Source organism: Petaurus breviceps, unplaced genomic scaffold (genome assembly GCF_028583685.1).
Source record: "Petaurus breviceps papuanus isolate PSGF00001 unplaced genomic scaffold, PetGlider_PUasm1.0 90721, whole genome shotgun sequence".
NCBI lineage: Eukaryota > Metazoa > Chordata > Mammalia > Diprotodontia > Petauridae > Petaurus > Petaurus breviceps.
In genome coordinates, this window is record NW_027187322.1 from 3,386,617 (window position 1) to 3,410,103 (window position 23,487).

Below are 23,487 nucleotides of genomic sequence, written 5' to 3' on the forward strand. Positions count from 1 at the left end.
TGATGGAAGAGTATGGTCTGGCCACTGCCTCCAGGGTGAGAGGTGGTGGAGGTGTGGCTGCAGCTGCTACCACATGGCTGTCTGCAAAGCTCCTGGCCTGCAGATTATAGGGGGACCAAGTGACCATTCAGAAGGATATTACTCTTGCTTTGACCTGAGTGGATCTGGGTCCCATTCTTGAGTGGTGATCCTGGGGTGAGGAATGCTAGTGTGCCAGAGCTTGTGGTGGCTGTAGAGAGGGCACCCTCCTCAAACCTCTGACAACATTGGTGAAAACTCCAGCGATTTGGAAGCAGAGTTCTACCATGGCAAAGAGCTCAAAAGTCAAATAATTGGCTGGCAAGATGAGCAAGCAGAGGAAGCACAATCAGACCACAGAATCCTTTTTTGGGGACAAAAAGGATCAACACATGCAACCAAAAGAAGACCAAAAAGTTGAAACTCCTACATCAAAAGCTTCCAAGAAAAATATGAACTGGTCTCAGTTCATATTGGAACAGTTCATATGGAAGAGCTCAAGAAGAATTTTGAAAATCAAGTAAGAGAAGTGGAGAAAAAATTGGGAAGAGAAATGAGGACGCAAGAAAATCATGAAAAAGCAAGTCAACAGCCTGCTAAAGGAGACCCAAAAAAATACTGAAGAAAATAACACCTTAAAAAATAGACTAACTTGGGGGTGGCTAGGTGGCTCAGTGAGTAAAACTCCGGCCCCAGAGTCAGGAGGACCCAAGTTCGGTTCTGGCCTCAGACACTTAACACCCACACAAAAAAAAACTAGCTTTGTAATCTTGGGGAAGTTATTTAACCCCAATTGCCCTCCAAATGGCAAAAAAATAAAAAAATAACTCAAATGGCAAAAGAGACCCAAAAAGTCAGTGAGGAGAAGAATGCCTTAAAAAGCTGAATTTGATTGGGCAGCTAGGTGGCGCACTTTGGAAAGTGATGCTTTCCAAAAAGCAAAAAAAAAGCTGAACTTGCCAGATGGAAAAGGAATTTCAAAAACTCACTGAAGAGAATAATTCCTTCAAAATTAGATTGGAGCAAATGGAAGCTAATGACTTTATGAGAAATCAAAATACTATAAAACAGATCCAAACAGGCAATGTGAAATATCTCATTGGAAAAAAACACTGACCTGGAAAATAGATCCAGGAGAGAATTTAAAAATTATTGGACTACCTGAAAGCCATGATCAAAAAAAGAGCCTTGAAATCATCCTTCAAGAAATTATCAGGCAAAATTGCCCTGATATTCTAGAACCAGAGGGCAAAATAAAAATTGAAAGAATTCACCTATCACCTCTTTTTAAAAAAAATTTTTTTTTTTGCTTTTTTGAGGGCAATTGGGGTTAAGTGACTTGCCCAAGGTTACACAGCTAGTTTTTTCAAGATCCCAAAAAAGAAAACTCCTAGGAATATCATAGCCAAATCCCAGAGTCCCCAGGTTAAGGAGAAAATATTATAAGCTGTCAGGAAGAAACGATTTGAGTATTGTGGAAACACAATCAGGATAACATAAGATCTAGCAGCTTCTACATTAAGGAATCAAAGGGCTTGGAATATGATATTCCAGAGGTCAAAGGAGCTAGGATTAAAACCAAGAATCACCTACCCAGCAAAACTGAGTATAATGCTTCAGGGGAAAATATGGTTATTCAATGAAATAGAGGAGTTTAAAGTATTCTTGATGAGAAAACCAGAGCTAAACAGAAAATTTGACTGTCAAATACAAGAAGCAAGAGAAGTATGAGAATGTAAACAGGAAAAAGAAATAATAAAGAACTTATTAAAGTTGAATTATTTATATTCCTACTTGGAAAAACAATAATTGTAACTCATGAGACTTTTCTCAGTATGAGGATAGTTGAAGGGAATATATATGTATACATACATACTTATGTATGTATAGGATGCTGTATGTGTGTATAAATACATATGTCTGTGTGTATATGTGTGTATATGTTTACATAGGCAGAGGGCACAAGATTAGTTGAATAGAAAGGGATGAAATCTAAGAAATAAATTTAAGAGATGAGAGAGGAATATAATGGGAGGAGAAAGGGAGAGATAGAATAGGGTAACTTATCTCATATAAAAGAGGCAAGAGAACACTGTTACAATGGAGGGGAACAGAAGGAAGGTGAAAGGGAATGGGGCAACCTTACTCTCATTGAATTTGGCTTAAGGATTTAATAACATACACACACACTCAATTGGGTATCTTACCCTACAGAAAAGTATGGGGAAAGGGGATAAGACGGGGGATAATAGAAGAGAAGGCAGATTAGGGGAGAGGGTAGTTAGAAGCAAACATTTTTGAAAAGGGACAGGGTCAAAGTAGAAAATAGAATAAATGAGGGGTGGGATAGGATGGAGGGAAATATAGTTAGTCTTTCACAATATCACTACAATGGAAACATTTTGTGTAACTATACAGGTACAACCTATGTTGAATTGCTTGTCTTCCCAGTGGGGGTGGGTAAAGAGGGAAGAAGGGAGAGAATCAGGAAACCCAAGTTTTAAAAACAAATGTTAAAAAAAAATTTTTACATGCAACTGGGAAATGAGATAGACAGGCACTGGGGTATAGAAATCCATCTTGCCCTACTTGAAAGTTAGGGGGGCGAAGGGGGGAGGATATAAGAGAGAGAAGATTGGGGGAAGGGATATTCAGTAGGGTTGCTATTTTGGGGTGAGGGAAAGATGTGGAGAAAATTTGTAACTCAAAATCTTGTGGAAATGAGTGTTAAAAACTAAAAATAAATAGATAAAAGAAAACATGTCCGGGGCGGGGGGGGGGGGGGGGTTGGAGTCCAAAATTCTCTCCCCCTCCTCCAAGCTTCTCCATCACCCCTTGAAAAGGCAAGCAATAGAATATTAGTTACATGTGTGAAGTCATGTAAAGCTTATTTCCATATCAGCCAGGAACAAACATTTATTAAGCACCTACTACATGCCAGACATTGTGCTCAGCACTTTTTACAATTATTATCTCATTTGATCATTACAACAATCCTGGAAGATAGGTGCTATTACTATCCCCATTTTACAGTTGAGGAGACTGAGGTTAACATAGGTTAAGTGACTTTCTTAAGTTCACATAGGTAATAAGTGTCTGGGGACAAATTTGAACTCAGGTCATCCCCACTGTGGGGCCCCCTAGCTGCAGGATGCCCATGTGCTTGCTTTCACAACTCCACAAACTCTTTTACATATCAATGAAATGATGAGAGAACAGGTGCATTTCTGCAGATAATTTTCCAAGGCAGAGCACAGCTTCAGCTCTGTGGTGACTTAAGCCCTATGGAAAAGGCAAGAACGGTGCTGTGGGTACTGGTTGTTGATATGACCTTCCTCCAGATCTCCCATGCACATTTTGGCATTATGTAAGATTCCTTGACCGATGCAACTGCAGCAGGAAGACCTCCGTGCAGTGATCCCCTGAAGATCAGCACGGAACAAGGCAGAGAAGTGTGATGCTTCTGCTCACTGACGGTCAGTCAGTCAAGAAACATTGACTGAGTACCTGTGTGCCAGGCACTATGTAAGCCCTAAAGGTTTCTGACACTGTCCTGCAGAAAGTGCTTCCTGGAATCCACATGGAAGGGGTCCTCCTTGCAGATGTTCTGCCTGGTAGATGACCACAGGATGGTTCTCTGTCCGGCCTCAGAAGGTTGCAGAGCCTACTACATCATGAGCTCACAATCCACAAAGGGACAGCCAAGTAGATGATGAAGGCCAATGATCCAGGCAGTTTTGTCTTGGACAGTAAATGGACAGTGACTGGAATTAAGAATTGAAGAAAAATACTTGGAAAATTAGGGGTTACTCCTAACCATCCCAGGGCCCATAATTATATCTCTGGAAAGTGCAATGCTTCCAGCCTATTGCATGGATTCCGTTCAATTCAACAACCACCTATTAAAAGCTTGCTATATGCAGGGCAAAGGAGCCGTGTGGCATAATGCAGAGATGGCTGTAACTCTCCATTCCAGTAGCGAATCTGTATCAGTGGAGGGGATTTGAGCATGGTGAGTTTCCTACACTAACTACACCACTAAATCATGGGAGCCTAGAAAACGAAGGCCTTGTGTTAGCGGCTCCTCGGGGCATTTATGATGAGAAGTCAGGGAGGCCCCTGCACCCACCTGCCTCCCAATGTTGGCCTGTCCTAACCATGCACAAGGATTCTTTCTCCATCTCAGCATTTTCTGCAGCTGAGCTCCCATCGCCAGGATGCTCTCACTCCCATCTCCACCTACCGGCTTCCCCAAGTCCTCCACGCCAAGGGCCCCCACCAGTGGAGTCCGGCGGGAGAGCCGTGCGCGTGAAGAGGCCCTTGAGGGGGCATGGAGGCAGAGGCCCTGGGTTCAAATTCGACCACTCTTCTGCTGCGCCAGGAAAGGGCACCCTCCTCGGCGCGGGGGAGGGGCGGCACAGGGTTCCAGGCCCGGGCTGGGGATGGAATGCCCAGGCCAGTGGGGGACATTGGCACTGGAACGTCGAGGCCCAGGGGGCCGAGGAGGCATGGGAGGCCAAGCTGGAAAGGTACTGGCCGCGCCGGCTCCCGGGGCCTGGGGGAGGAGGGGGGTGGGGCGGGGGGCACGGAAGGTCCGGGAGCGGGGCCGGGGCTGAGCTGGGCAGGTGGACCGGCCGCGCCCCGCCGCCCCATCTCGGGCTCGGGGCCCCTCCCCTCCGCCGGCAGGAGCCCAGCCGCGCCCTGGGGTCCTCAGCCTCGCTCACCCTCTCCCTTCCCCGCCCCGCCCCGCCCTTCGCTCCCCAGCACAGATCCCGGCCGGCCTCCCCCGAGGCGGGGGAGGGGAGGAGGGAGGAGGGGAAAGAAGGGGAGGTGGGGCGGGCGGCCGTTGGTCGCGCGCGCGCCGCCGCCGCCCCCCTTCCCGAACTTCCTCGCCCAGCGAGCGGGCTCCCCGGCCGCGGGGATTGGCTGTCCTCCGCGCGCGGCCCTTTCCGCCGCACTCATTGGCTGGCGGTGGCGTGGAGCGCCGGCTGCGATTGGCCAGCGCGCTGCGCCTGCGCGGCGGGGTTCTCGTCCGCCCTCCATTCCAGGGGAGGACGGCCGTCAGGGTGGACGTCTTGCTCGTCGCTCAGGGAAAGGCAGGGGTCCGAGCTCTTGGCCGGGGGCGGCGGCGCCATGAAGATCTTTGTGGGGAACGTAGATGGGGCGGACACGACTCCGGAGGAGCTCGCGGCCCTGTTCTCGCGCTTCGGCACCGTCATGAGCTGCGCCGTCATGAAGCAGTTCGCTTTCGTGCACGTGCGCGAGGCCGCGGGTGCGCTGCGCGCCATCGAGGCCCTGCATGGCCACGAACTCCGACCGGGGCGCGCCCTCGTGGTGGAGATGTCGCGTCCGCGGCCTCTCAACACTTGGAAAATTTTCGTGGGGAACGTGTCTGCTGCGTGCACGAGCCAGGAGCTGCGCAGCCTATTCGAGCGCCACGGGCCCGTCATCGAGTGTGACGTGGTCAAAGGTAACGCGGGGGCGCGCCCGGGGGTGGAGAGCCGGGGCTAGGACCCGCGGGGGCGCGTGTCGGGGCCGCGCCCGGCGGCGGCAAGCACGCTTTAAACCGGTCACCAATGTGGGGGGACGGGGGCGCGTGTGCGCGGCGGGGGCGCGCCTTCCCCTCCCCCTCTTCCGGGGGCGGGGTGGGGCGGTCGCCGAACGGTCGGAAAGTGTTGGGAAGTGACGGGGACACGCCGGATCGAGAGCGTGGGGGCTGGACCCCTTGCCCTCCCCCCTTTGCCCCTTCGGACGTCGGTCGGAGGCGCGGGGTGAAAGGTCAGGGCTCTGGGCCCGCCCTCCCGCCGGTTCGATGCAGACGAATGCGCCGGAGCGGAAGGTAACGGGGCCCTGAAGTCTTAAGGAGCCGCCCCCGGAAGGGGCCTTTTCTCCAAGGGTCTCGGCGGAGCCCAGCTCTGCAGTCACGGATGTGCGGGGAGAGGAGGGGCCCTGGGCGCAGTCCTCGCCTTAAGTCCCAGTGGTTGGGCCCCGGTCTGGGGCCGGGGGCCTGCAAGTCAGACTTGGAAGCCTGGGGCTCTGGGCGTCCTTCCGTCGGGAGGCCGCTGCGGGTGGCTTAATGCTCAGTTTTTCTCCTATACAGTGGATGGCCTTTTTTTAAGTGCTCATTTTTATTTTACTTTGAATTTTGGTGTTTTATTTTACCCAGCACGTGTAAAAACAGTTTTCAACATTCGTTTTCAAAACTTTGAGCTCCAGATTCTCTCCTTTCCTCACCACCACCCCCCTCCCCCCCAGGCAAGCAATTCGATGTAGGCTGTACATGAGTAGTCAGGCAGAATGTATCCATAAGAGTCATGTTGTGAAGGAAAACAAACCAAAAAAAGCATGAAGAAGAATAAAGTCCAAGAAAAGAAGCATGTTTGGGCCTGTATTCAGACACCATCAGTTTTTTCTCAGGGGATGAATATGTTTCGTTCTAAATCTTTGAGTTGTCTTGGATTATTGTATTGTGCAGCAGATATTCTCGTGTCATTCAGGCAGCCCTGTTTCATCCTTGGTTTTGGCTGGACGGTTTGTCCTGAGTTGTGTCATCTGTAGCAGGAATTGGAAAAAGAGGCATAATCTTTTCTAAATGGGATCAGGCTAGCTTCTCCTGATCATCTGCAGAAGCCATGATTTCTTGAATCTCAGAAGAGAGGGAGGAGGGATATTTCCAAGGGTTTTTTAGGCCTCTGTTTGGGGGCTGTTAGGACTCAGCAAGAGAAGTGTTAGGGAGAGAAACCCTGTGTGATTTCTGGATCTGCCGATCTAGGCCAGGAAGCATCCTTCTTGTTGGATCTACCTCTTCCAGTAAGGGGGGGTGGGAAGAGTAAAGATTTCATTTGGCCTTCCACTTCTGAGTGGGAAATAGCCTTCTCATCCTGCATTAATGTTGCATTCTATTTTCCTCAACTCAGGTTATGGAAAGTCCAGGAATATCTGGATCCAGGCTCTTCTGCCAGGTGTTCTGGGGCAGGCTGTGTATGAGTTTGCAGTGTGCTTTTGTTTTGAGGAAAGGATGGAAAGGACTTGAAGAAAGAAAGTGAGGGATCTGACTTGACTACTATTGGTTTTTAATTGGCATAATTAGTGTTAGAACTGCTCCTTCTGCAGGGTGGGTTCTGAGTGGTGAATTAAGAAATTCATGGTGTCAAGGAACCTTTGCTAAGTGCCTTCTCAGAAGCCAGGTAGCAGAGGGAAAATAATTGCATCATTTACCACTGCTTGCTTAGTTAGACTGAGAAGAAGTGGGGCGGGGAGGGATCAGGGATTTCCTTTGGAAGCACCTGAAGAATGTCTGTGCACCTATGGGCTGAAATTGTTTATTGACAAGTCAGGTATTTTGGAAGCATTTGTTTGTAGTAAGAACTCTCCTTGTTGGTAAATTGTTTGATTTAATCAGGAAAGATCTGTGGGGAGCCTCTTAAATACTGGAGACAGGAGGAATAGAATGTATGGCTTCATGGAATCCTTGTTCCTTTGGCTGGGAATGTGGGAAGGGAGGAGGTGATAGAGATGATGGCCAAGAAAGAAGAAGGGTTCTTCATTGTTTCCTGCTACATTGTCTTTACCCCTTAACTCAAGGCCTGCCACTTGGGGGGAGTTGACTCTTTAGTGTATGTAGCCTGTGGCCTAAGTGCTGGAGGAGGAGGTTGCCTGGTGACCATCGGTGACTCAGTATACCACAGCAGCAATTTGGAGCTGCTTTACACCTTCAGCCTTTTGGCTGCCCTGAGGAGTGGGGCACTTGTATTGGCCTCTGTCTTTAAGACCCATTATCAGCCTTTGGGAAACCTAGGAGGATTCTGAGGAGATGCTATTCCCACCTTGCACTTAGGACCCACAGAAGAATGATAGTCATTGTACCTTAGTAGCAGAGGGAATTGTGCAGTCATGCTGGAAAGCCTGGATTGCTTATTTTCTGTAAGCAAAAAGAGTCTTCTTGAAAGTTCTCCACATTCCATCATCTAATTTGGAGGGCCAGATGGAGCTCTTGGTGATCCTTGAATCTTCAGGTGTTTTTCCTTGTTGTGTTCTTGAAGGAACTAGAATCTGGTCTTTTCTGTTGACCCCAGGACCTTCCCTTAAGGTGACTTACTTTCTTGAGGCTAGTCAGGCCTCTGGCTCCCTGAGTCAGCTAGGCATATGCTTTTTTATTTTCTTCCCAGGAGCTCCCTATATGTGGATGGGATTTGATTGTAACCCAATAATTTTTTTTGTCCAGTTGATTTTAATGTGGTATTTTATGTGGATTTCAAGATGTTTTGCAACTTGGTTCTTAAAACGTTTTTTTTTTTAAATGGACAGAGTTGGGCTGTAATTAGGTGACCTGGGCTTACAGCTCTTCCCAGTGCTCACTGGTTGCCTTTGCTCAATTCCCGTGTCAGGACTGGTTAGATATAGATGCCCATGTGATTCTCATTTAGGTTTTTTCTCCCTATCCCAGGACAACTGGCTTGCTGTCCTCTAGGATCCCTCCATCCCCCCCTTCTGCTTTCTGCTGCCTCACCTTTCCTTAGGCCAGCTTTCCTCCCTCTCTCCTGTGTGTGAGGTCTTCCCCTCCCCAGGGAAAGGAGAGCTTGTGTTGTAGTGGTCAAGGGGTAAGGATGACTTGGTCTGACTATGGGATGTGACGGCAGTGGTTTGTTTCCCTTGATTTTATTCTTCTAGATCTCAGGTGCTAAGATTGCAAGTACAAAGGGTCCTGCCTCTATGCTTTCTTAGAACTGAAAGATGGCATCTATAGGGAATTCTCATGAAAGATAGCTTGTACAGATTGTACAATGTGACACTCTTCAAAGTGCTTCCATGTTCCTTAGCTCAAGACAGATTGGGCAGATGGGGCAATAGATGAGGAGACTTATCCAGGAGCAGTGGTGGTGCTCGAGTCCCAGTGCCATTTTGGTTATTTCATATTGCTTCCCACATAGGTGTTTTCCCATAAGTTGCATTTGAGTTTTGATGGTCATGTGTTTGTCCCCAAGGAACAGAGAAAGAGAATGCTGGTACTCGTGGAGAATAACCAGGAAGGGAGGTTGTGTAATCAATGGGTTTCTCAGAAGTGCTTGTTTTGCAGCAGAAAATTCCTTTGTCTTTGAGCACTGAGAAGGCTCCAGATTATGATCAACTTCCTAGTGAGAAGTGGGTACTTTGCCTGTTCCTGATGTGGGGGCAGTGAGCAGACTTAGTTCCTATATCTTCCCAGAGCAAGATTGGGCTGCTAAGGATTTCTTTTCTGATTCCTTCCTCTCTGGCCTTCCACCCTTTTCCTTTGGTCCCTAGGTGTTGTTGGGGGAGGGGGTTCAGATTCTATGTTGGGAGTGGTCTCGAGTCATCTCTGCATTGACCTGGTCCTCTGAGTGCCCCAGATGAGGATATTGGGGGGAAAGAGCACTGAGTGCTTTGAGATAGGCATGGTTCCAGCCACAATGATTGGGACTTCTTGAATTAGAAGTTTCCTGTAGATAAACCTTCAGTGTCCCAGAGACTTAATGTGGGGCCAGGTTTATTTTGGTGTTGGGAACAGGAAATGGCAAAGCTGTGTGGCCCTGGGGGTGAACCTGGGGTAGAGGGTGCTTGGACTTGATTTCTTACGCTTTCTCCATCTCCTTTGGTTTGGTTACTATGTGACCCTCCCCTCCCCATGTCTCAGCCTATGGGAGCAAGCAAGAGGTTTTGGTCTGTCTTGTACTTTCTTTGAGGTTTCTGAGACGACCCTAAGTCAGAGCAGAAAAACCCTGGGATTGGATCCAGGACCCTTGGATATAAGTCTAGCTCTGTTCCTCATGTAATGTCTAACCACACAGGCAAGTCTGGGCCTCACTTTCTTAATCTATAAAATGAAGACAGTCATCCATGACTGCCTCCCTTACAGTCTGTTTGTGAGAGTCAGATGACATGCCGTGACCATGTTTTTGTAAAGTGCCTTACAGATGTGAGAAATTCTTGGTCACGTTTGGGTCATTCCTGAAATTGCTGATTGCTGACTACCCCTCTCTGGTAAACCTTGGTTTGAACTCGTGTCCTTGCTGTAATTAGGCTCACTGCCCCTCAGGGTAAAACAAGTGATTCTTAGACTTCGGGAACTGATACCTGGGTATAAACTCAGGTGAATGGCAGCTCTAATCTCCAAAGAAGTCTGAGGCTTGAGCTTGTTGGGTGTGATTTATTTAAAGATCCCATCTTGCCTTTGGTCTGGCAGTTTAGGATGCTTTTTTATTCACAGCTTTGTTGGAAGTCCTCTTAATGGAATTTCTCTCACTGCCCTGAGGCCATTGGCAGCCTTCTGGCCTAGGCACCAAGTACAGGAGGAAGGCTTTGGAGGCGTATGGAAGTAACTGGCCGCAGCAGTGGGACCTGCCATTAGGAGTGCGTGTGTGTGCGCATGTGTGTGTGTGTGCGTGTGTGTGCATGTGTGTGTCCCCAGTTTGGGGCTTACCCCCTAACCGCTAACCCCTCTGTCTGCTGCTTTATCAGACTATGCGTTTGTTCACATGGAAAAGGAAGCGGACGCCAAAGCCGCCATCGAGCAGCTCAACGGCAAGGAGGTGAAGGGCAAGCGCATCAACGTGGAGCTTTCCATCAAAGGTCAGAAGAAGGGGCCAGCGGGCCTGGCGGCCCCTGGGGAAAAGGCCAAGAAGCCAGGGGCTGGCGACACTGCATTCCCTGGGACTGGTGGCTTCTCTGCCACCTTTGATTATCAGCAGGCCTTCAGCAACAGCACCACCGGCTTCGATGGGCGACCCCGGCAGCCCTCCCCTCCTTTCTATGGCCGTGACCGCAGTCCCCTGCGCCGCTCGCCTCCCCGAGCTTCCTATGTGACCCCACTGACTGCCCAGCCAGCCACTTACCGAGCCCAGCCTTCAGTTTCCCTGGGGGCGGCCTACAGAGCCCAACCCTCCGCTTCCTTGGGTGTCGCTTATCGGACCCAACCCATGACAGCCCAGGCAGCCTCCTACCGGGCACAGCCTTCAGTGTCCCTGGGAGCCCCATACCGGGCCCAACTGGCCAGCCCTGGCTCTCAGCCTGGGGGAGCTTCCTCACTTGGTCCCTACGGAGGTGCCCAGCCCTCAGCCTCGGCCCTTACCTCCTATGGGGCCCAGTCAGCTGCAGCCTCTTCTCTTACCTCCTATGGGGCACAGGCTTCCTCCCTGGCCTCATATGGTAATCAGCCAGCTTCCTATGGTGTGCGGGCTGCTGCCTCCTCTTATAATGCCCAGTCAGCAGCTTCTTCCCTGACCTCCTATGGGGCTCAGGCAGCTTCCTATGGGGCCCAGCCTGCAGCATCCTCACTTGCCTATGGGGCCCAGGCAGCCTCCTATAACACCCAGCCTACTGCAGCCTCCTATAATGCTCAGCCCACGGCAGCCTCTTACAACGCCCAGTCTGGCCCATATGCAGCCCAGCCAGCTGCTTCCTATGGGGCCCAGCCTGCTGCCTATGTGGCTCAGCCAGCTACTGCCGCAGCCTATGCCGCCCAGCCTGCTGCCTATGCAGCACAGGCAGCGGGCCCTCTCGCAGGCTCCTACGGCGCCCAGCCAGTCGTCACAGCGCAGCTGAATGCCTATGGTGCTCAGGCCACCATGGGCCTCTCTGGCTCCTACGGGGCTCAGTCGGCTGCAGCCACCGGCTCTTATGGGGCAGCAGCTGCTTATGGCGCCCAGCCCACCGCAGCAGCCCTGGCTGCTCCTTACCGCACTCAGTCGTCGGCCCCATTGGGTTCTTCCTATGCTGCCCAACAGCAGCCTCCTCAGCCTGCTGCTGCTTCCTACCGGGGTCAGCCAGGTGCCACCTATGAGGGGGCGGGCCAGCCATCCGCAGCCTACTTGTCCCTGTCCCAGGGGGCTGTTGCCAACGCCGCTACCAGCACCCCGCCGCCCTATGAGCGTACCCGCCTCTCCCCACCCCGAGACAGCTACGACGATCCCTACAAAAAGGCCGCCTCCATCATGTCAAAAAGGTACTGTACGCCCCCAGGCTCTGCCCGCCGGCTGGGGCCTTGGGCCCGCGGCTAGGTTAGGATGGGAGGGAAGCTAGAGCCAGTGACCCTTCCTCACTCCACTCACCCTGTTGCTCCCTGGGATGCCTCAAGGCCAAGTGGTAGGTCTTTTTGCAGCCTCTCAGGACTTTAGATGCTGTTTTAGATAGGAACCAACCGTATGTGGCTTGATTTAGAGCCAGCCACTTAAGGCTGTGAGAGGAGGTGCCTTTCTGGGTCAACCCACGTGCCTCTGCACACCTTGCTAGTGATGGCTCCCTGATCTTTCCCACTACCTTGAATATCCCCTAATGTGTGTCAAGGCTGTCCTGGCTGTGATAGCTGTGGCTTTGGAGATGGGGAAGTTGAGGACACATAGATCTGAATTAATACCCTGGTAGTCAATACTGCGTCTGCTCTGGGGGACGTTGGGTATCTCGCTGGCATTCGCCGTTCCAAAGCAACCAAGCTTGACTCTGACCTGGACCTTTCACTGTAGGTCTCCTCCCAGGTGTTTTTTGTGATGTAGTAGTGAATGGCAGGCAGATAGCATCTTGGGCATGGAACTTAAGGGAAGGTGTGAGTGAAAGGCTTGGTTCCCTGCCCCCTCCCCTCATCCCCCCCCCCCCCAGTTTGTCACGAATTGGATTTTTCTTGCCCTGTATCTATCAGCATCCCTGGGGGGTGGAAAAGCACTCACATAAGACCCCTTTGCTGGAGACTTGCCTGGCCAGTCTAGCTAGCCCCTGTTTTGTTCATGGTCAGTCCCCTGACTCAATTGCATCTCTCCCCCTACCCAGCTGGAGCTTCTTCCCGACAACTGTTTCATTCACCAACTGTCTTCTTCTCTCGACCAGGTATGGTTCCAACCGGCGCTTAGCCGAGCTCTCTGATTACCGCCGTTTATCAGACTCGCAGCTTTCGTTCCGCCGCTCGCCGACAAAGTCCTCGCTGGATTACCGTCGCCTGCCCGATGCTCATTCCGATTATGCTCGCTATTCGGGCTCCTATAGCGAGTACCTGCGGGCAGCGCAGATGCACTCTGGCTACCAGCGCCGCCTGTAGGGCTGTCCTGCGGGTGGGTGGGAGCAGGGCAAGGAGGAGGTGGGGGTAGGATGGGGGCCCGTTCGGCAAGAGTGAGTTCGAGTCCCCTTTATCCAGTGTGGTTCTGCCCCAGGCAGCCAATCTTTGTAGTGTTGCGGCAGTAACCTTTTCTTTTGTTCCTCCGCCTCAGCAGTAAGTCTTGACTTTGGCTCCAGACGGTCGGTTCCCCCTTCCAATTCCTGTCCCCTGCCCCCCGACCCTCCCACCTTCACAGAGCAGGCATTTCTCTTTTTCCTGAACTCCCTTGGATTTTTGTGCGCGGTGTTTGAGGTCGTCTGGACAAGGAAGCAGCCTCCGGCTGTGGTCAGCGGCGTCTTTTTCTTTTGAGAGATGAGGAAGGCTGGGGCCAGGTCAGCCCCTTCGTCCCCTGTGCTCCCTTGACCCCATCCCTGCCCGCAGGGTTCCCAGTGACTGCGAGCAGAGCTGATGTTGAGCAGCACCCCCAGCCCCTTGTTCCCCATCTTCCCCAAATAGGGGGTGTTAGAAACCTCATTTTTTTCTTTCCCCTTTTGTATGGACTATGAATAAAACTTGGGGCAATTTGCAGTTTGGAAACCTGGTTGTCATTGTCTTGATTGAACTCAGGATCACCGAGGAGCCAGCGGTGACACCCAGAAAGATGTGGCAGCTAAAGTGAAGGCAGCCTGGACTTTGATCCCAGGAATCCGGGGGGTGGGTGGGGGGCAGAATCGTTAGGTGTGGGGTAGAGGGGGCAGTGGTTAGTTACCCATTTCTACAGGAAGGTCACTAGGAGGTGACCTTGGCATGCCCAGCTTGTGGTGCCTCTGCTTTATGGCAATGGGGTGATAGGGCAAGAGGGAATGACCTGTGCTTTGGGGTGATTGGGAAGGAGGAGGAGGGATGGCATAGGGGGCAGCTGGCCTGGGCACCCTGCTCTCGCCTCAGTGGAGGTTCCCTGTTCCATCCTGCCACCGCCGTCACCTGCGCCTGCCTCCCAATTTTACTGGGGCTCTAGAGTAGCCTTTTAGTGGCCTCTGGCCTTGGTGTAGGTTTAGGTCAGTGGGAAGCATCAAGGAATGGAGAGCTGCTGCTTTTTTTCTAGCCTTGGGACCCAGGAAAAGGAGGCATTGTGATCTCAGAAGTGGGAGGCCTCAGGACTTCACTTTGAGATTGCAGTCTGACCAGGAGACATAGGTTCCTGTATAACTGAGCCAGATTTCCATTGCACCTGGGAGGGTGGAGAAGGGGCTTTCAGAAGGCCTTCTTGCGGTGATGTGTATTTGGGGGCACTGTCTCCCCCAGCAGGCAGTGTGCTGGGATGGCCTGGCCTCTTGTTGCCCATGGATGGGGGGCAGTCATTGCTTGGATACCTTGCTGAGGGGCCAGCTCTTCAGTTAAGCTCTCAGGGCAACATAGGACTGCCCAGGAACATCCAGGCTCAGATGCACTCCCAGAGATTCTGGGCTGGAATTCTCTTTTCTTGCTTGCTTCTACTCTGTTTTTCCTTTATTCTTTGGAAGGGCTCTGGGAACGGTGGGGGGGGGGGGTAGGCATGAGAACTCATCGTCCTTCATTGGTAGTGCTCAAGCTCTCAGTGGGTCTGGAGGGTCGTGGATTTTATTTTATGCTGGAGCATTGGAGGGTTGGACGGTGTACGGTGTACGCTGTATGGTGATTGTAACATTTCTTCTTGTCACTCTTGATTTTCTGTCTTCTCTTTTCTCCCCTGGGTTGTTTTTTGGGGGGAGGGAGGGTGGTCTTAATTAATTGTCCTTATTGCAGCCTAGGGCAAGCATTTACCTGGAACCACCTGGAGCCTGGATGAGCATCCTAACCAGGCTCAGGCTCCCTGGACCCCTCAGCTCTCCAAGTTCCTCCTTGGCTAAGAGGGACAAGCCACAAGCAGGTCTGCTGTCAGTCTTTTCCCCACCCTGGCCTCTGCTCCCTTTCCCTTCCAGAAGAGGCAGGGTAGCTGGGCAGTCAGCCTACTTTCTGTCACCTCCTGTTCCTGTTGGGTCTTTCTGACTTTGATGGTCCTTAGAGAAGAAGGGTGGAGGGAGTTGGCAGCTTGGGGGTGGTGACAAGTATGATAGGGTGTTGGGAGGTGCCAACAAGCACATGTACCTTCTAGGAGGGGGGGGGGGGTAGAACCAGGTGCTGGAGAGGGGGGTGTTTCCCATAGGCTTCCTACTAGCTTTAGACTTGGCTGTCCTTGCATGGCCAGGGTTGACCTGAGAGCCATGGGCCATGTATTCACTCCTTGTGCTCCTTGCAAGTCCTCCATGCTGCCCTTGGTGCCTCCTTGGGTTGACCAGGCTTGGGAAAAATGAAGAAGCTGACTGCAGCATAGGCTCTGATCCATGCTTCTTTGGACCACTTTGCTTTTTGTCTATGGCAGTGGGACTTCACAGCATGTTATTTTTTACAGGCATTTTTTTAGGGGACAGCTGCCTCAAAAGCACCAACCAACCCAATCTTGGTCCTGTAGGCTTTGGATTTAGAGGCCCGGGGTTTAAAAGCAGGGGACTTTGGGACCCACAGAGGAAATGGTAGGGAACTTGGTGTCCACACTCCTGTTACTCTGTAGTGTCCACAGCTGAGAGGCACTTGGGGATTGACTGAGAGCCTGAGTTGGACCCAAGCAGGTTCTTTCACACCTGGCTCTGATTCAATGCAGGCTTTCTGTGAAGCTTTGGAGGGTCAAGCACTGTCATAAGCACTGGCCAGCAATTGTGCCAACCTATCTGAAGAGCTTCTGTGTGTAAAGAACTCTGCTGTGTTGGGAGATGGGCAGTGCCCAAGGCACAGGCCTGCCACCTCAGTTGGGAGATGATTGTATAATCCCCCAGTTATGACAGGAGAGGGGAGTCTTTCAGTGGGAGAATGGGAGGGACTTTCTTCCCATTGCACTTGTAAAGGGCATGCTGGCTTGCCCTAACAAGAGGGCACACCTGGGGATACACAGGATGGTGAGCTGATCTCTAGCAGGAGACTGGAAATCACCTCAGTCATTTCTGTCCACAGTCAATTCCTGGTTTCTCTGGAGTCAAAAGGAGAATGGCCGTAGCCTTTCCCTGGGTCCCTTTCTTTCCCCTTCTATAATGGGGTAAGTCTAGATCAGGAGTTCCTCACTTTTTTGTGCCCTAGACCCATTGTCAGTTTGGTGAAGCCTGTGGACCTTTTAGAGTGATGGTATTTTTGAATGCCCCAAATAAAATACGTGGGATTACAAAGGAAGCCAATTATATTAAAGATGTACTTTTTTTCCCCACCCAAATTCATGGATGCCCTGAAGTTACTAGGAGGTGAACCGCAGATTAAGAAATGCTGGTCAAGATCTTTCAGGTCTCCCCTGGTTCTGATATTCTTGGATTTGGCCAGAGTTGGGATGTCCGTGGAGCTGGAGTCAGTTCTTTTGGGGGTGAAGAATTGGCTAGTCAGTCAGGCTGAGCAATGAATGTCCTGAGACACCGCCAATGGTGGGAAGAAGAGATTTCTTACTGAATGTGTGTTGGGGGCGGGGTGGAGGGGGGGAGGTTAGGGGAAAGGACTGTAGGCAGTATGACTTAAAATTATCTGCAAAGTTTACAAAGCCCTTGCGCACCAACTGGAGTAGATTTGAGGAAGAGGGTGGGGTGATTTGTTGAAGGTCACACAAATTTTAAAGGGGGGGGGCACCATCAGACATCCTTGGACCCTAAATTCGGTGGCTTTGCCAGCTGGGCCCCAGGAAGCCTGGATGCTTTTATGACTCGTGGACCAGAAGTAGAGGCTGGGTTTATTCTGAGGCACTCCCAGGGAACCTCCTGGGTGTGGTGGCCTCGCCCTACAGCTCCATCCTGGCATTACTACTTGACCACTCCTGCAGGAAGGTTTTCCTGGCCAGGCGGTGGGCTACTTGGAGAGGCTAGAATTAGAACTGGTCGCCTAGGCCTGGGGTCTGGGAATTTCTTCACTGTTTTGATGACTGTATTTCAGCCTAGTTGGTCTCCTTTTTCGTCCTGGGCACTTTATACTTTTCACAACATTCTGAGTCCAAGGCTTCACCAGCCCCAGAGGATACACAAGGACTCCCGAACGAGTCCATCCTCATTTTACAGAAGAGGAAAACACAAGGTCAAAAGACAGGAAGTATCGCCTTGTCCAGGCTCACACAGACCGTGCTGTCCGGCTCTGCAGGTGCAGTGGCTGCAGTGAGCATGTGCTCACAGCCAGGTAGAAGGGATTGTGCTGTGTCTACTCTGGGTCTATGGGCATCCTGCAGGTGTGGATGATCGGGACCCGAGATTGGCCACACTCTTTGATCACTGATGTGTGGCCCTGGGGAACTGGGATGATTCGGGAGGGACCAACTTCATCTAGCCCTTGGGTGGCTGTTCACCTGATTAGGGGTAGTTTGATTTAGGTCATGTGGGGCATGACCTTAAGAGACATTTGACTTGTCATCCTTTAACATTGAAGCCAGGATTTTAATCTATTAAACCATTAAAAGCCAGGCTCCCCCACCCGCCCCTTCCACGTCATTTCCAAAACAGCATTATCTAAACTGCAGACAGACAGCTGTCCCCTTGGCTGAATTTGCTTCTTTGCCTGGGACCTTGGGATTCTGCACAGTGTGTACTGGGGGCCAGTCAAATCCTTCCTTCCAGTTCTGCTATTCCATATTTGAAGTCTCCTTCCAACTCTGACACTGCCTGTTCTAAGGTCTCTTCTTTCCCCTTCCTACTTTGGACATTCTGTGAACTTTGTTTGCCAAAGGTTCCATCCAGGCCTTCTGGAGTCTGTGATAGCTCGGCTGTGGGAGATGCACACAGCACATCAGGAGGGGCAGAACCAGTTTTCTTTGTACACCGCCTTGTCTCTATCCTGGGGGGGCAGGGAGGAGCCAGCCTTACTTTCCTGCTCTGCACACAGCAGGTCCTTAAATATTGGTGTGAATGGACAGTGCTTTTGTAGAACTTCGTTTGGAAAGGAAGTATTAAGGGAATGAGTGAGAGAGGAGAGGATGGGGGCTGTGAATGCCATGTTGACTCAGAGGAGGCTGTTCTCACATCTCTTGAAGTTCTGTCCACGTCCAGCACCAAGCCCACTTTGTGTGTTTGTTCCTTGTCTGGGCTGCATTTATTAAGTGCCTACTATGTATAAATGTCTCCTGGGTTTACCGTGGAATGCTGAGACAAAGGTTAAGGGACTTGCCCAGGGCCATCCCTGAGGCTGCCCAGCTCCAGGGCCAGGGGTTTATGCCCCGAGCCTCGCGGCTGCCTCGGGATCGGGGCATGCAGGGGCCATCGGATTGGCCAGATTTTCCTTCTCTCGGGCCTTCCTCATCTCCCCCCCCCCCCCCTTGTGCCTTATGCTCTAATGTCTGGAGGCTCTGCTCCAGTTTCTCGAGAGTCCTTTGGTGAAGCTTCTTCCAGCTCCATCTAAGGCTGCGATTGTGCCCGGACCCAAGGCGGACTAGCCCGAGGATCCCAAGTGATGCTCGCCTGAGACCTTCCCCCCGGGAGGATGGAGAGCGCAGGCCTCCCGGAGACGCCGGCCCGCCCGCCCACGCTTTTAATGTTGGGTTTTTGATCCGCTTGCGCGGGGGCCGCAGCCCCGAGAGGGGCCGAGGGGGCGGGGCGGGCTTCGCTGTATACTGATACTGTGTCGAGCTCGTTCAAGCCTGGCTGGAGAAAAATAAAAATGGAACCGGAAAACTTGGTGCCTTGAACGTTTTTTGGGAGGGGTCTCCTTTCTTCCTCTCTTCCCCCCTCCCTCTTTCTTCCCGAACTCCCAGCCAAGCCCCAAGATGCACGCACGCACCGAGCCAGGGAGGGGACCGTGACCCTCATATCCACGCACCTCGAGGGTCGTTCGCGGGTGGCGGAAGCAGCCCTGCCCCCTCCCCCACTATGAAGGGGGGGGTAAACCGAGGCTGGGAAGTGACCGCTACGAGCCGCCCACGTGTCCCAAGTCGGCCTGGCCGTTTCGGTTGCAGAGCTCCGGGGTCTGGGCGGCAGGGCCCCGACACGTCTAGGGCAGGGAGTGAGCGGAGTTGTGGGCTGGGGGGGAGTACGGGACGGGAAGGGGGGCGGGATGCTGAGGGCGGGGTAGGGACCCCCAGGCGCAGGTCCCGCTCCCCCTCCCACCTACCTTTTCGTTTCCTGGTTGGCCACGCCCCCGGCTCCACCTTGCCCAATCCCCTTAGTACGGCTGTGTTTAGTGCATTCTCATTGGCCCTTAGCGAGCCCCCAGCAATCACTGACGTCTGCTATTCCCTGCCCCTTAGGTGACGGACGTGTTTCGTAACCAACAGGGAGGAGGGCCCGCCTGGAACGCCGGCCTCCCGCTCGGCGGCATGACCAATCGGGCGGCAGGCTGAGCCCCCCCCCCCCCACCCGGTCTTCTCCCGGAGTCGCCGCTGCGGCCGTCGCCATTTTAGCGTTTTGTCAGAGGCGCGAGGAGGAGGCTGCACCGTGTCCCGTGCGGGTGAGCCGCAAGCGCCCACCCCGAGCCCCGGTCCCGGGCGAACGGCCTGAGCTGCCCAGAGCGGGTGGCGCGCGGCCCCGGGAGCCGCGTCGACTCTGCGAACCGCTCCCCCCGCGCCCGCCCCTGCCCCCCCACCTCCCCCGCCCGGGTCCCCCTTCCCCGGCCCCGCCCCCCACCCCGGTTCCCGGCCTTTGTCCGCCCGGCCCGGCCCCGAACCCGGGACGCGGTGCCAGCCTGGTGTCTTGCAGGCCCCGTCGAGATGGTGAAGCTGTTCATAGGCAACCTGCCCCGCGAGGCGACGGAGCAGGAGATCCGCGCCCTGTTCGAGCAGTACGGCAAGGTGCTGGAGTGCGACATCATCAAGAACTACGGCTTCGTGCACATCGAGGACAAGACGGCGGCCGAGGACGCCATCCGCAACCTGCACCACTACAAGCTGCACGGCGTCAACATCAACGTGGAGGCCAGCAAGAACAAGAGCAAGGCCTCCACCAAGCTGCACGTGGGCAACATCAGCCCCGCCTGCACCAACCTGGAGCTGCGCGCCAAGTTCGAGGAGTATGGCTCGGTGATCGAGTGCGACATCGTCAAAGACTACGCCTTCGTGCACATGGAGCGCGCCGAGGACGCCGTGGAGGCCATCCGCGGGCTGGACAACACGGAGTTCCAAGGTGAGCGCGCCGCCCCCCCCCCCCCCCCCCCCCCCGCTCAGCCCCCCCTCCCCCTCGCCCCCCCCCCGCCCGCCCACCCGCCCCCCCCCCCGCCGCCCCCCCCCCCCCCCCGCCCCCCCCCCCCCCCCCCGCCCCCCCCCCCCTTGGTCCTCCTGCCTCCCTCCCCCAGGGTGGGGCCCGCGGTTAGGGCTTGTTTTCCTTTCTTAGTTGTCTCTAGCTGTGGATGGGAAGTCTGTCCTGGGGAGTGGGCCTTGACATTTGGGGGAAACATTTTTCTGCTTGGCTCTTCTGCCACTGGGTGAGAGAAAAGGGACTTGGGTTGTTTCTGTGTAGCCCCCGGGTCTTCACCGACTTCCCGCCCTGCTCTGCACTCTCCTCTCCTCCTCCAAGGGTCCTGGTGCAGGCACGTGGTCAGGAAAGCCTTCCAAGTGTTTGCTAAGGGCGCTTCTTGGCATTGCGGAGGCCATAGGCTGTGCCTGCTTTATCTTCTTCACATTCAGGCTTACCTCTTAATATTAGAGGTTAACTTTCCTTATCCCTTGAGCCCTGGGTTCAGGATATTTCATTTTTTAAAAGTTGCCCCAACTCTAGTCTGCCTTGAAAAAGCCTGACTTTGGGGTGGCTAGAATGGAGGGGAAGGCAGAGGCACAGTCTGCTCTTTGGGCTCCCTCTGGCTTTTGTGCTGTTTGTGCCCAGAGTGGCCCCAGCCAAGGTGCCAGAGACGCTGGCTCTGTAGCCTGTTGCTGCCTCTGCCCTTCCCCCCAGGCCCTGGGCCTAATCTCCTCTTTACCGACTGCCTTTTGTCAGAGAAAACCCCTTCCACCTCCTGGAGCTCTGGAGTCTCTTGCTTAGTTACAGTTTCTTATTGAAGGTCCCCTTAGGAGCCTGCTTTAGGAATCTTCCCAGCAGCCAAATGTTCTAGGTTTGAGGATCACGTGCCTGCTTGTGGTGGCTGCTGCTGAATAGAAAGCCTTGCTGACCTTGGATCCCCTTGGACTTCTGTGTGTCAGAGCACAGCTAAGGCAGGCTCTAATGCTTCCCAAGAAGCCCCTTCCGGGTCTTTCTTTCTCTGATGGGGAAAAGTTCTTTATTTCCTCTTGCTTTATGATTAGACCCTGGTCTGCATTGATTTTTCAGAAGTGTTCTCCTTTTCAGTTTCAAAGTCATAATGTTTCTTTCTTAAGCACTTATAACTTCTCTACAAATGACATTTTGGCTCTCAGGCTCCTGAGCTTTGGAGAAGCAGACGTGTCATTGCTAGTTCTTCCCTGAGGCTGTGGTTTGATAAACCTAGTTTACCTCTACCTGTTCTCCAGTTTTGTTGCCTCCTATCTACTCTCCCCCCCATCTCTATCTACACTCCCCCCATCTCCATCTACTCTCCCCCCAACTCCCTCTACACTCCCCCCCTCTCCATCTACTCTCCCCCCATCTCCATCTACACTCCCCCCATCTCCATCTACACTCCCCCTTTTTCTAACTTGATCATTTTTCCCTCTGGGAAATCCTAGTTTCAGTGAAGGTCCTAGTTCTCTTTCTGCCTTTGGCACAGCTCCAAAGTGCTAGTCACTAGAATCCTGTGGCCTGCCTGCCCCTTATAACCCACTGAAGTGAGGGACAGAAGCTGGGGAAAATGAAAAGGGTAGTGTGTCACATTGCCCCAGGCTCCAGGAGGCAAAAGTGCTCTGGGCTCCTGTGTGTCTCACCTAGAAAACCATCTCTGGCAGGCTCTCTCTTTTCTGTGGCCTTTGAAGGGTGACAGTTCTATGAGGAAGGGGCTGCTGTCAGAGGTCTCGGCCAAGGCTCACAGGTGGGCGTGGCACCCAGCTCTTCTGGCTAACTGGTCTTACCCTGCTGCTTCCCCTTGCAGACAGACATTTTGTTGGGCATAGAGAGACCTTGGGAAGTAGAAGGTGCTCAGCCGTAGTCTTTGTTGGGGTCAGGGCCACTGTCCTTCTGGGATGACAGATGCCTTTGGGGATTTAGAGCTTTTCCTCTAGCCTCTTCCTGTCGTGGTGGTAGTGGGTAGGTGTGTTGGCCACTCAGCTGGGTATTGCTGTTCTGGGGGGTGCTGGGCCTGCCCCTCTGGGTACCAGAGGAGCCACAGGGGTGGGTTGGGGTGCTGACAGCTGACATTCAGAGGGGGTGTGGTGACAGGCAGATCACTCACCAAGGACTTGACGATTCTTTCTTAGGACAAGATTGGTTTTCCTTTCCTTGATAATGGCTGGTTAACCAGTCTAGTGGAGAGCCTTCTTAGCCAGAAACCCTGATGCTGGAGAGAGACCAGGCCTCTCAAGTGAGTTCCTTGTGCGGTGCCCGTGCCGTAGACGGTTAAGTGTCTTTCTGATGCTGAGCTTGGCCTGCTTCCGAGATGGCTTCCTGTAGCTCTTGCTGTGGCGGAGGAGTCTGGGGCCAGGGCCGGGGCTCTGACTGACTTATAGCAACCCTTCTTGCGTCTGTCTCTTCAAGGCAAAAGAATGCATGTGCAGCTGTCCACCAGCCGGCTCCGGACCGCCCCCGGGATGGGAGACCAGAGCGGCTGCTATCGATGCGGGAAAGAGGGCCACTGGTCCAAAGAGTGTCCTGTGGATCGGACGGGCCGCATGGCAGACTTGACCGAGCAGTATAACGAGCAGTACGGAGCTGTTCGCGCGCCCTATGCCATGGGCTACGGGGAGTCCCTGTATTACAGTAATGCATATGGAGCGCTTGATGCCTACTATAAGCGATGTCGAGTGCGGTCTTACGAGGCGGTGGCAGCGGCGGCGGCGGCCTCTGCATACAACTATGCAGAGCAGACCCTGTCCCAGCTCCCACAAGTCCAGAACCCAGCCATGGCCAGTCATCTCACCTCCACCTCCATCGACCCCTACGATAGACATCTGTTGCCGACCTCGGGAGCTGCTGCTGCCACCGCCGCCGCCGCTGCAGCCGCTGCCGCTGCTGTCACTGCAGCCTCCACCTCCTATTATGGACGGGACCGGAGCCCCCTGCGCCGAGCCCCCATGGTCCCAACTGTTGGAGAGGGCTACGGTTACGGGCATGAGAATGAGCTGTCCCAGGCCTCGGCAGCTGCACGGAATTCTCTGTATGATGTGGCGCGGTACGAGCGGGAGCAGTATGCAGACCGGGCGCGGTACTCGGCCTTTTAAAACTCGAGGTGAGAGTGGTGCAGTTCCCCTGTTGGGGTTTTGTTGTCTCTGGCATCCCCAGGGTCCAGGCTGCCATGTTGCTCTCCCAGGAATGGGACTGCCAGTGGTGGTGGGGGCAGGGATGGAGTCT

At 53.2% G+C, this 23,487-nt stretch overlaps 1 protein-coding gene and 1 long non-coding RNA gene across 13 annotated transcripts in view; one reads left to right on the plus strand and one right to left on the minus strand.

The window, feature by feature from the left end:
* Positions 1-2,905: 2,905 nt before the first annotated feature.
* Positions 2,906-4,581, minus strand: LOC138144691 (uncharacterized). Its single transcript, XR_011164009.1, has 2 exons — positions 4,262-4,581; positions 2,906-3,782 (listed from the first exon to the last, which is right to left on the minus strand). It is a non-coding gene; the product is annotated as an uncharacterized lncRNA (long non-coding RNA).
* Positions 4,582-5,027: 446 nt separating this feature from the next.
* The window catches only part of RBM14 (RNA binding motif protein 14), a 44,385-nt gene continuing 25,925 nt past the window's right edge, over positions 5,028-23,487 (plus strand). For 2 of the 12 annotated variants that reach the window (XM_069066425.1, XM_069066423.1), the window contains exons 1-4: positions 5,028-5,488; positions 10,495-10,605; positions 19,780-20,202; positions 22,675-23,365. In XM_069066425.1, coding sequence (XP_068922526.1) covers positions 5,152-5,488; positions 10,495-10,605; positions 19,780-20,202; positions 22,675-23,357 — 1,554 coding nt within the window. In that variant the 5' untranslated portion in view covers positions 5,028-5,151 and the 3' untranslated portion in view covers positions 23,358-23,365. Of the gene's footprint in view, positions 5,489-10,494; positions 11,978-12,852; positions 13,655-19,331; positions 19,477-19,779; positions 20,203-22,397; positions 22,502-22,674; positions 23,366-23,487 lie in introns of those variants that run through there. The other 10 variants (XM_069066426.1, XM_069066427.1, XM_069066431.1 and 7 more) reach the window with 8 other exon arrangements.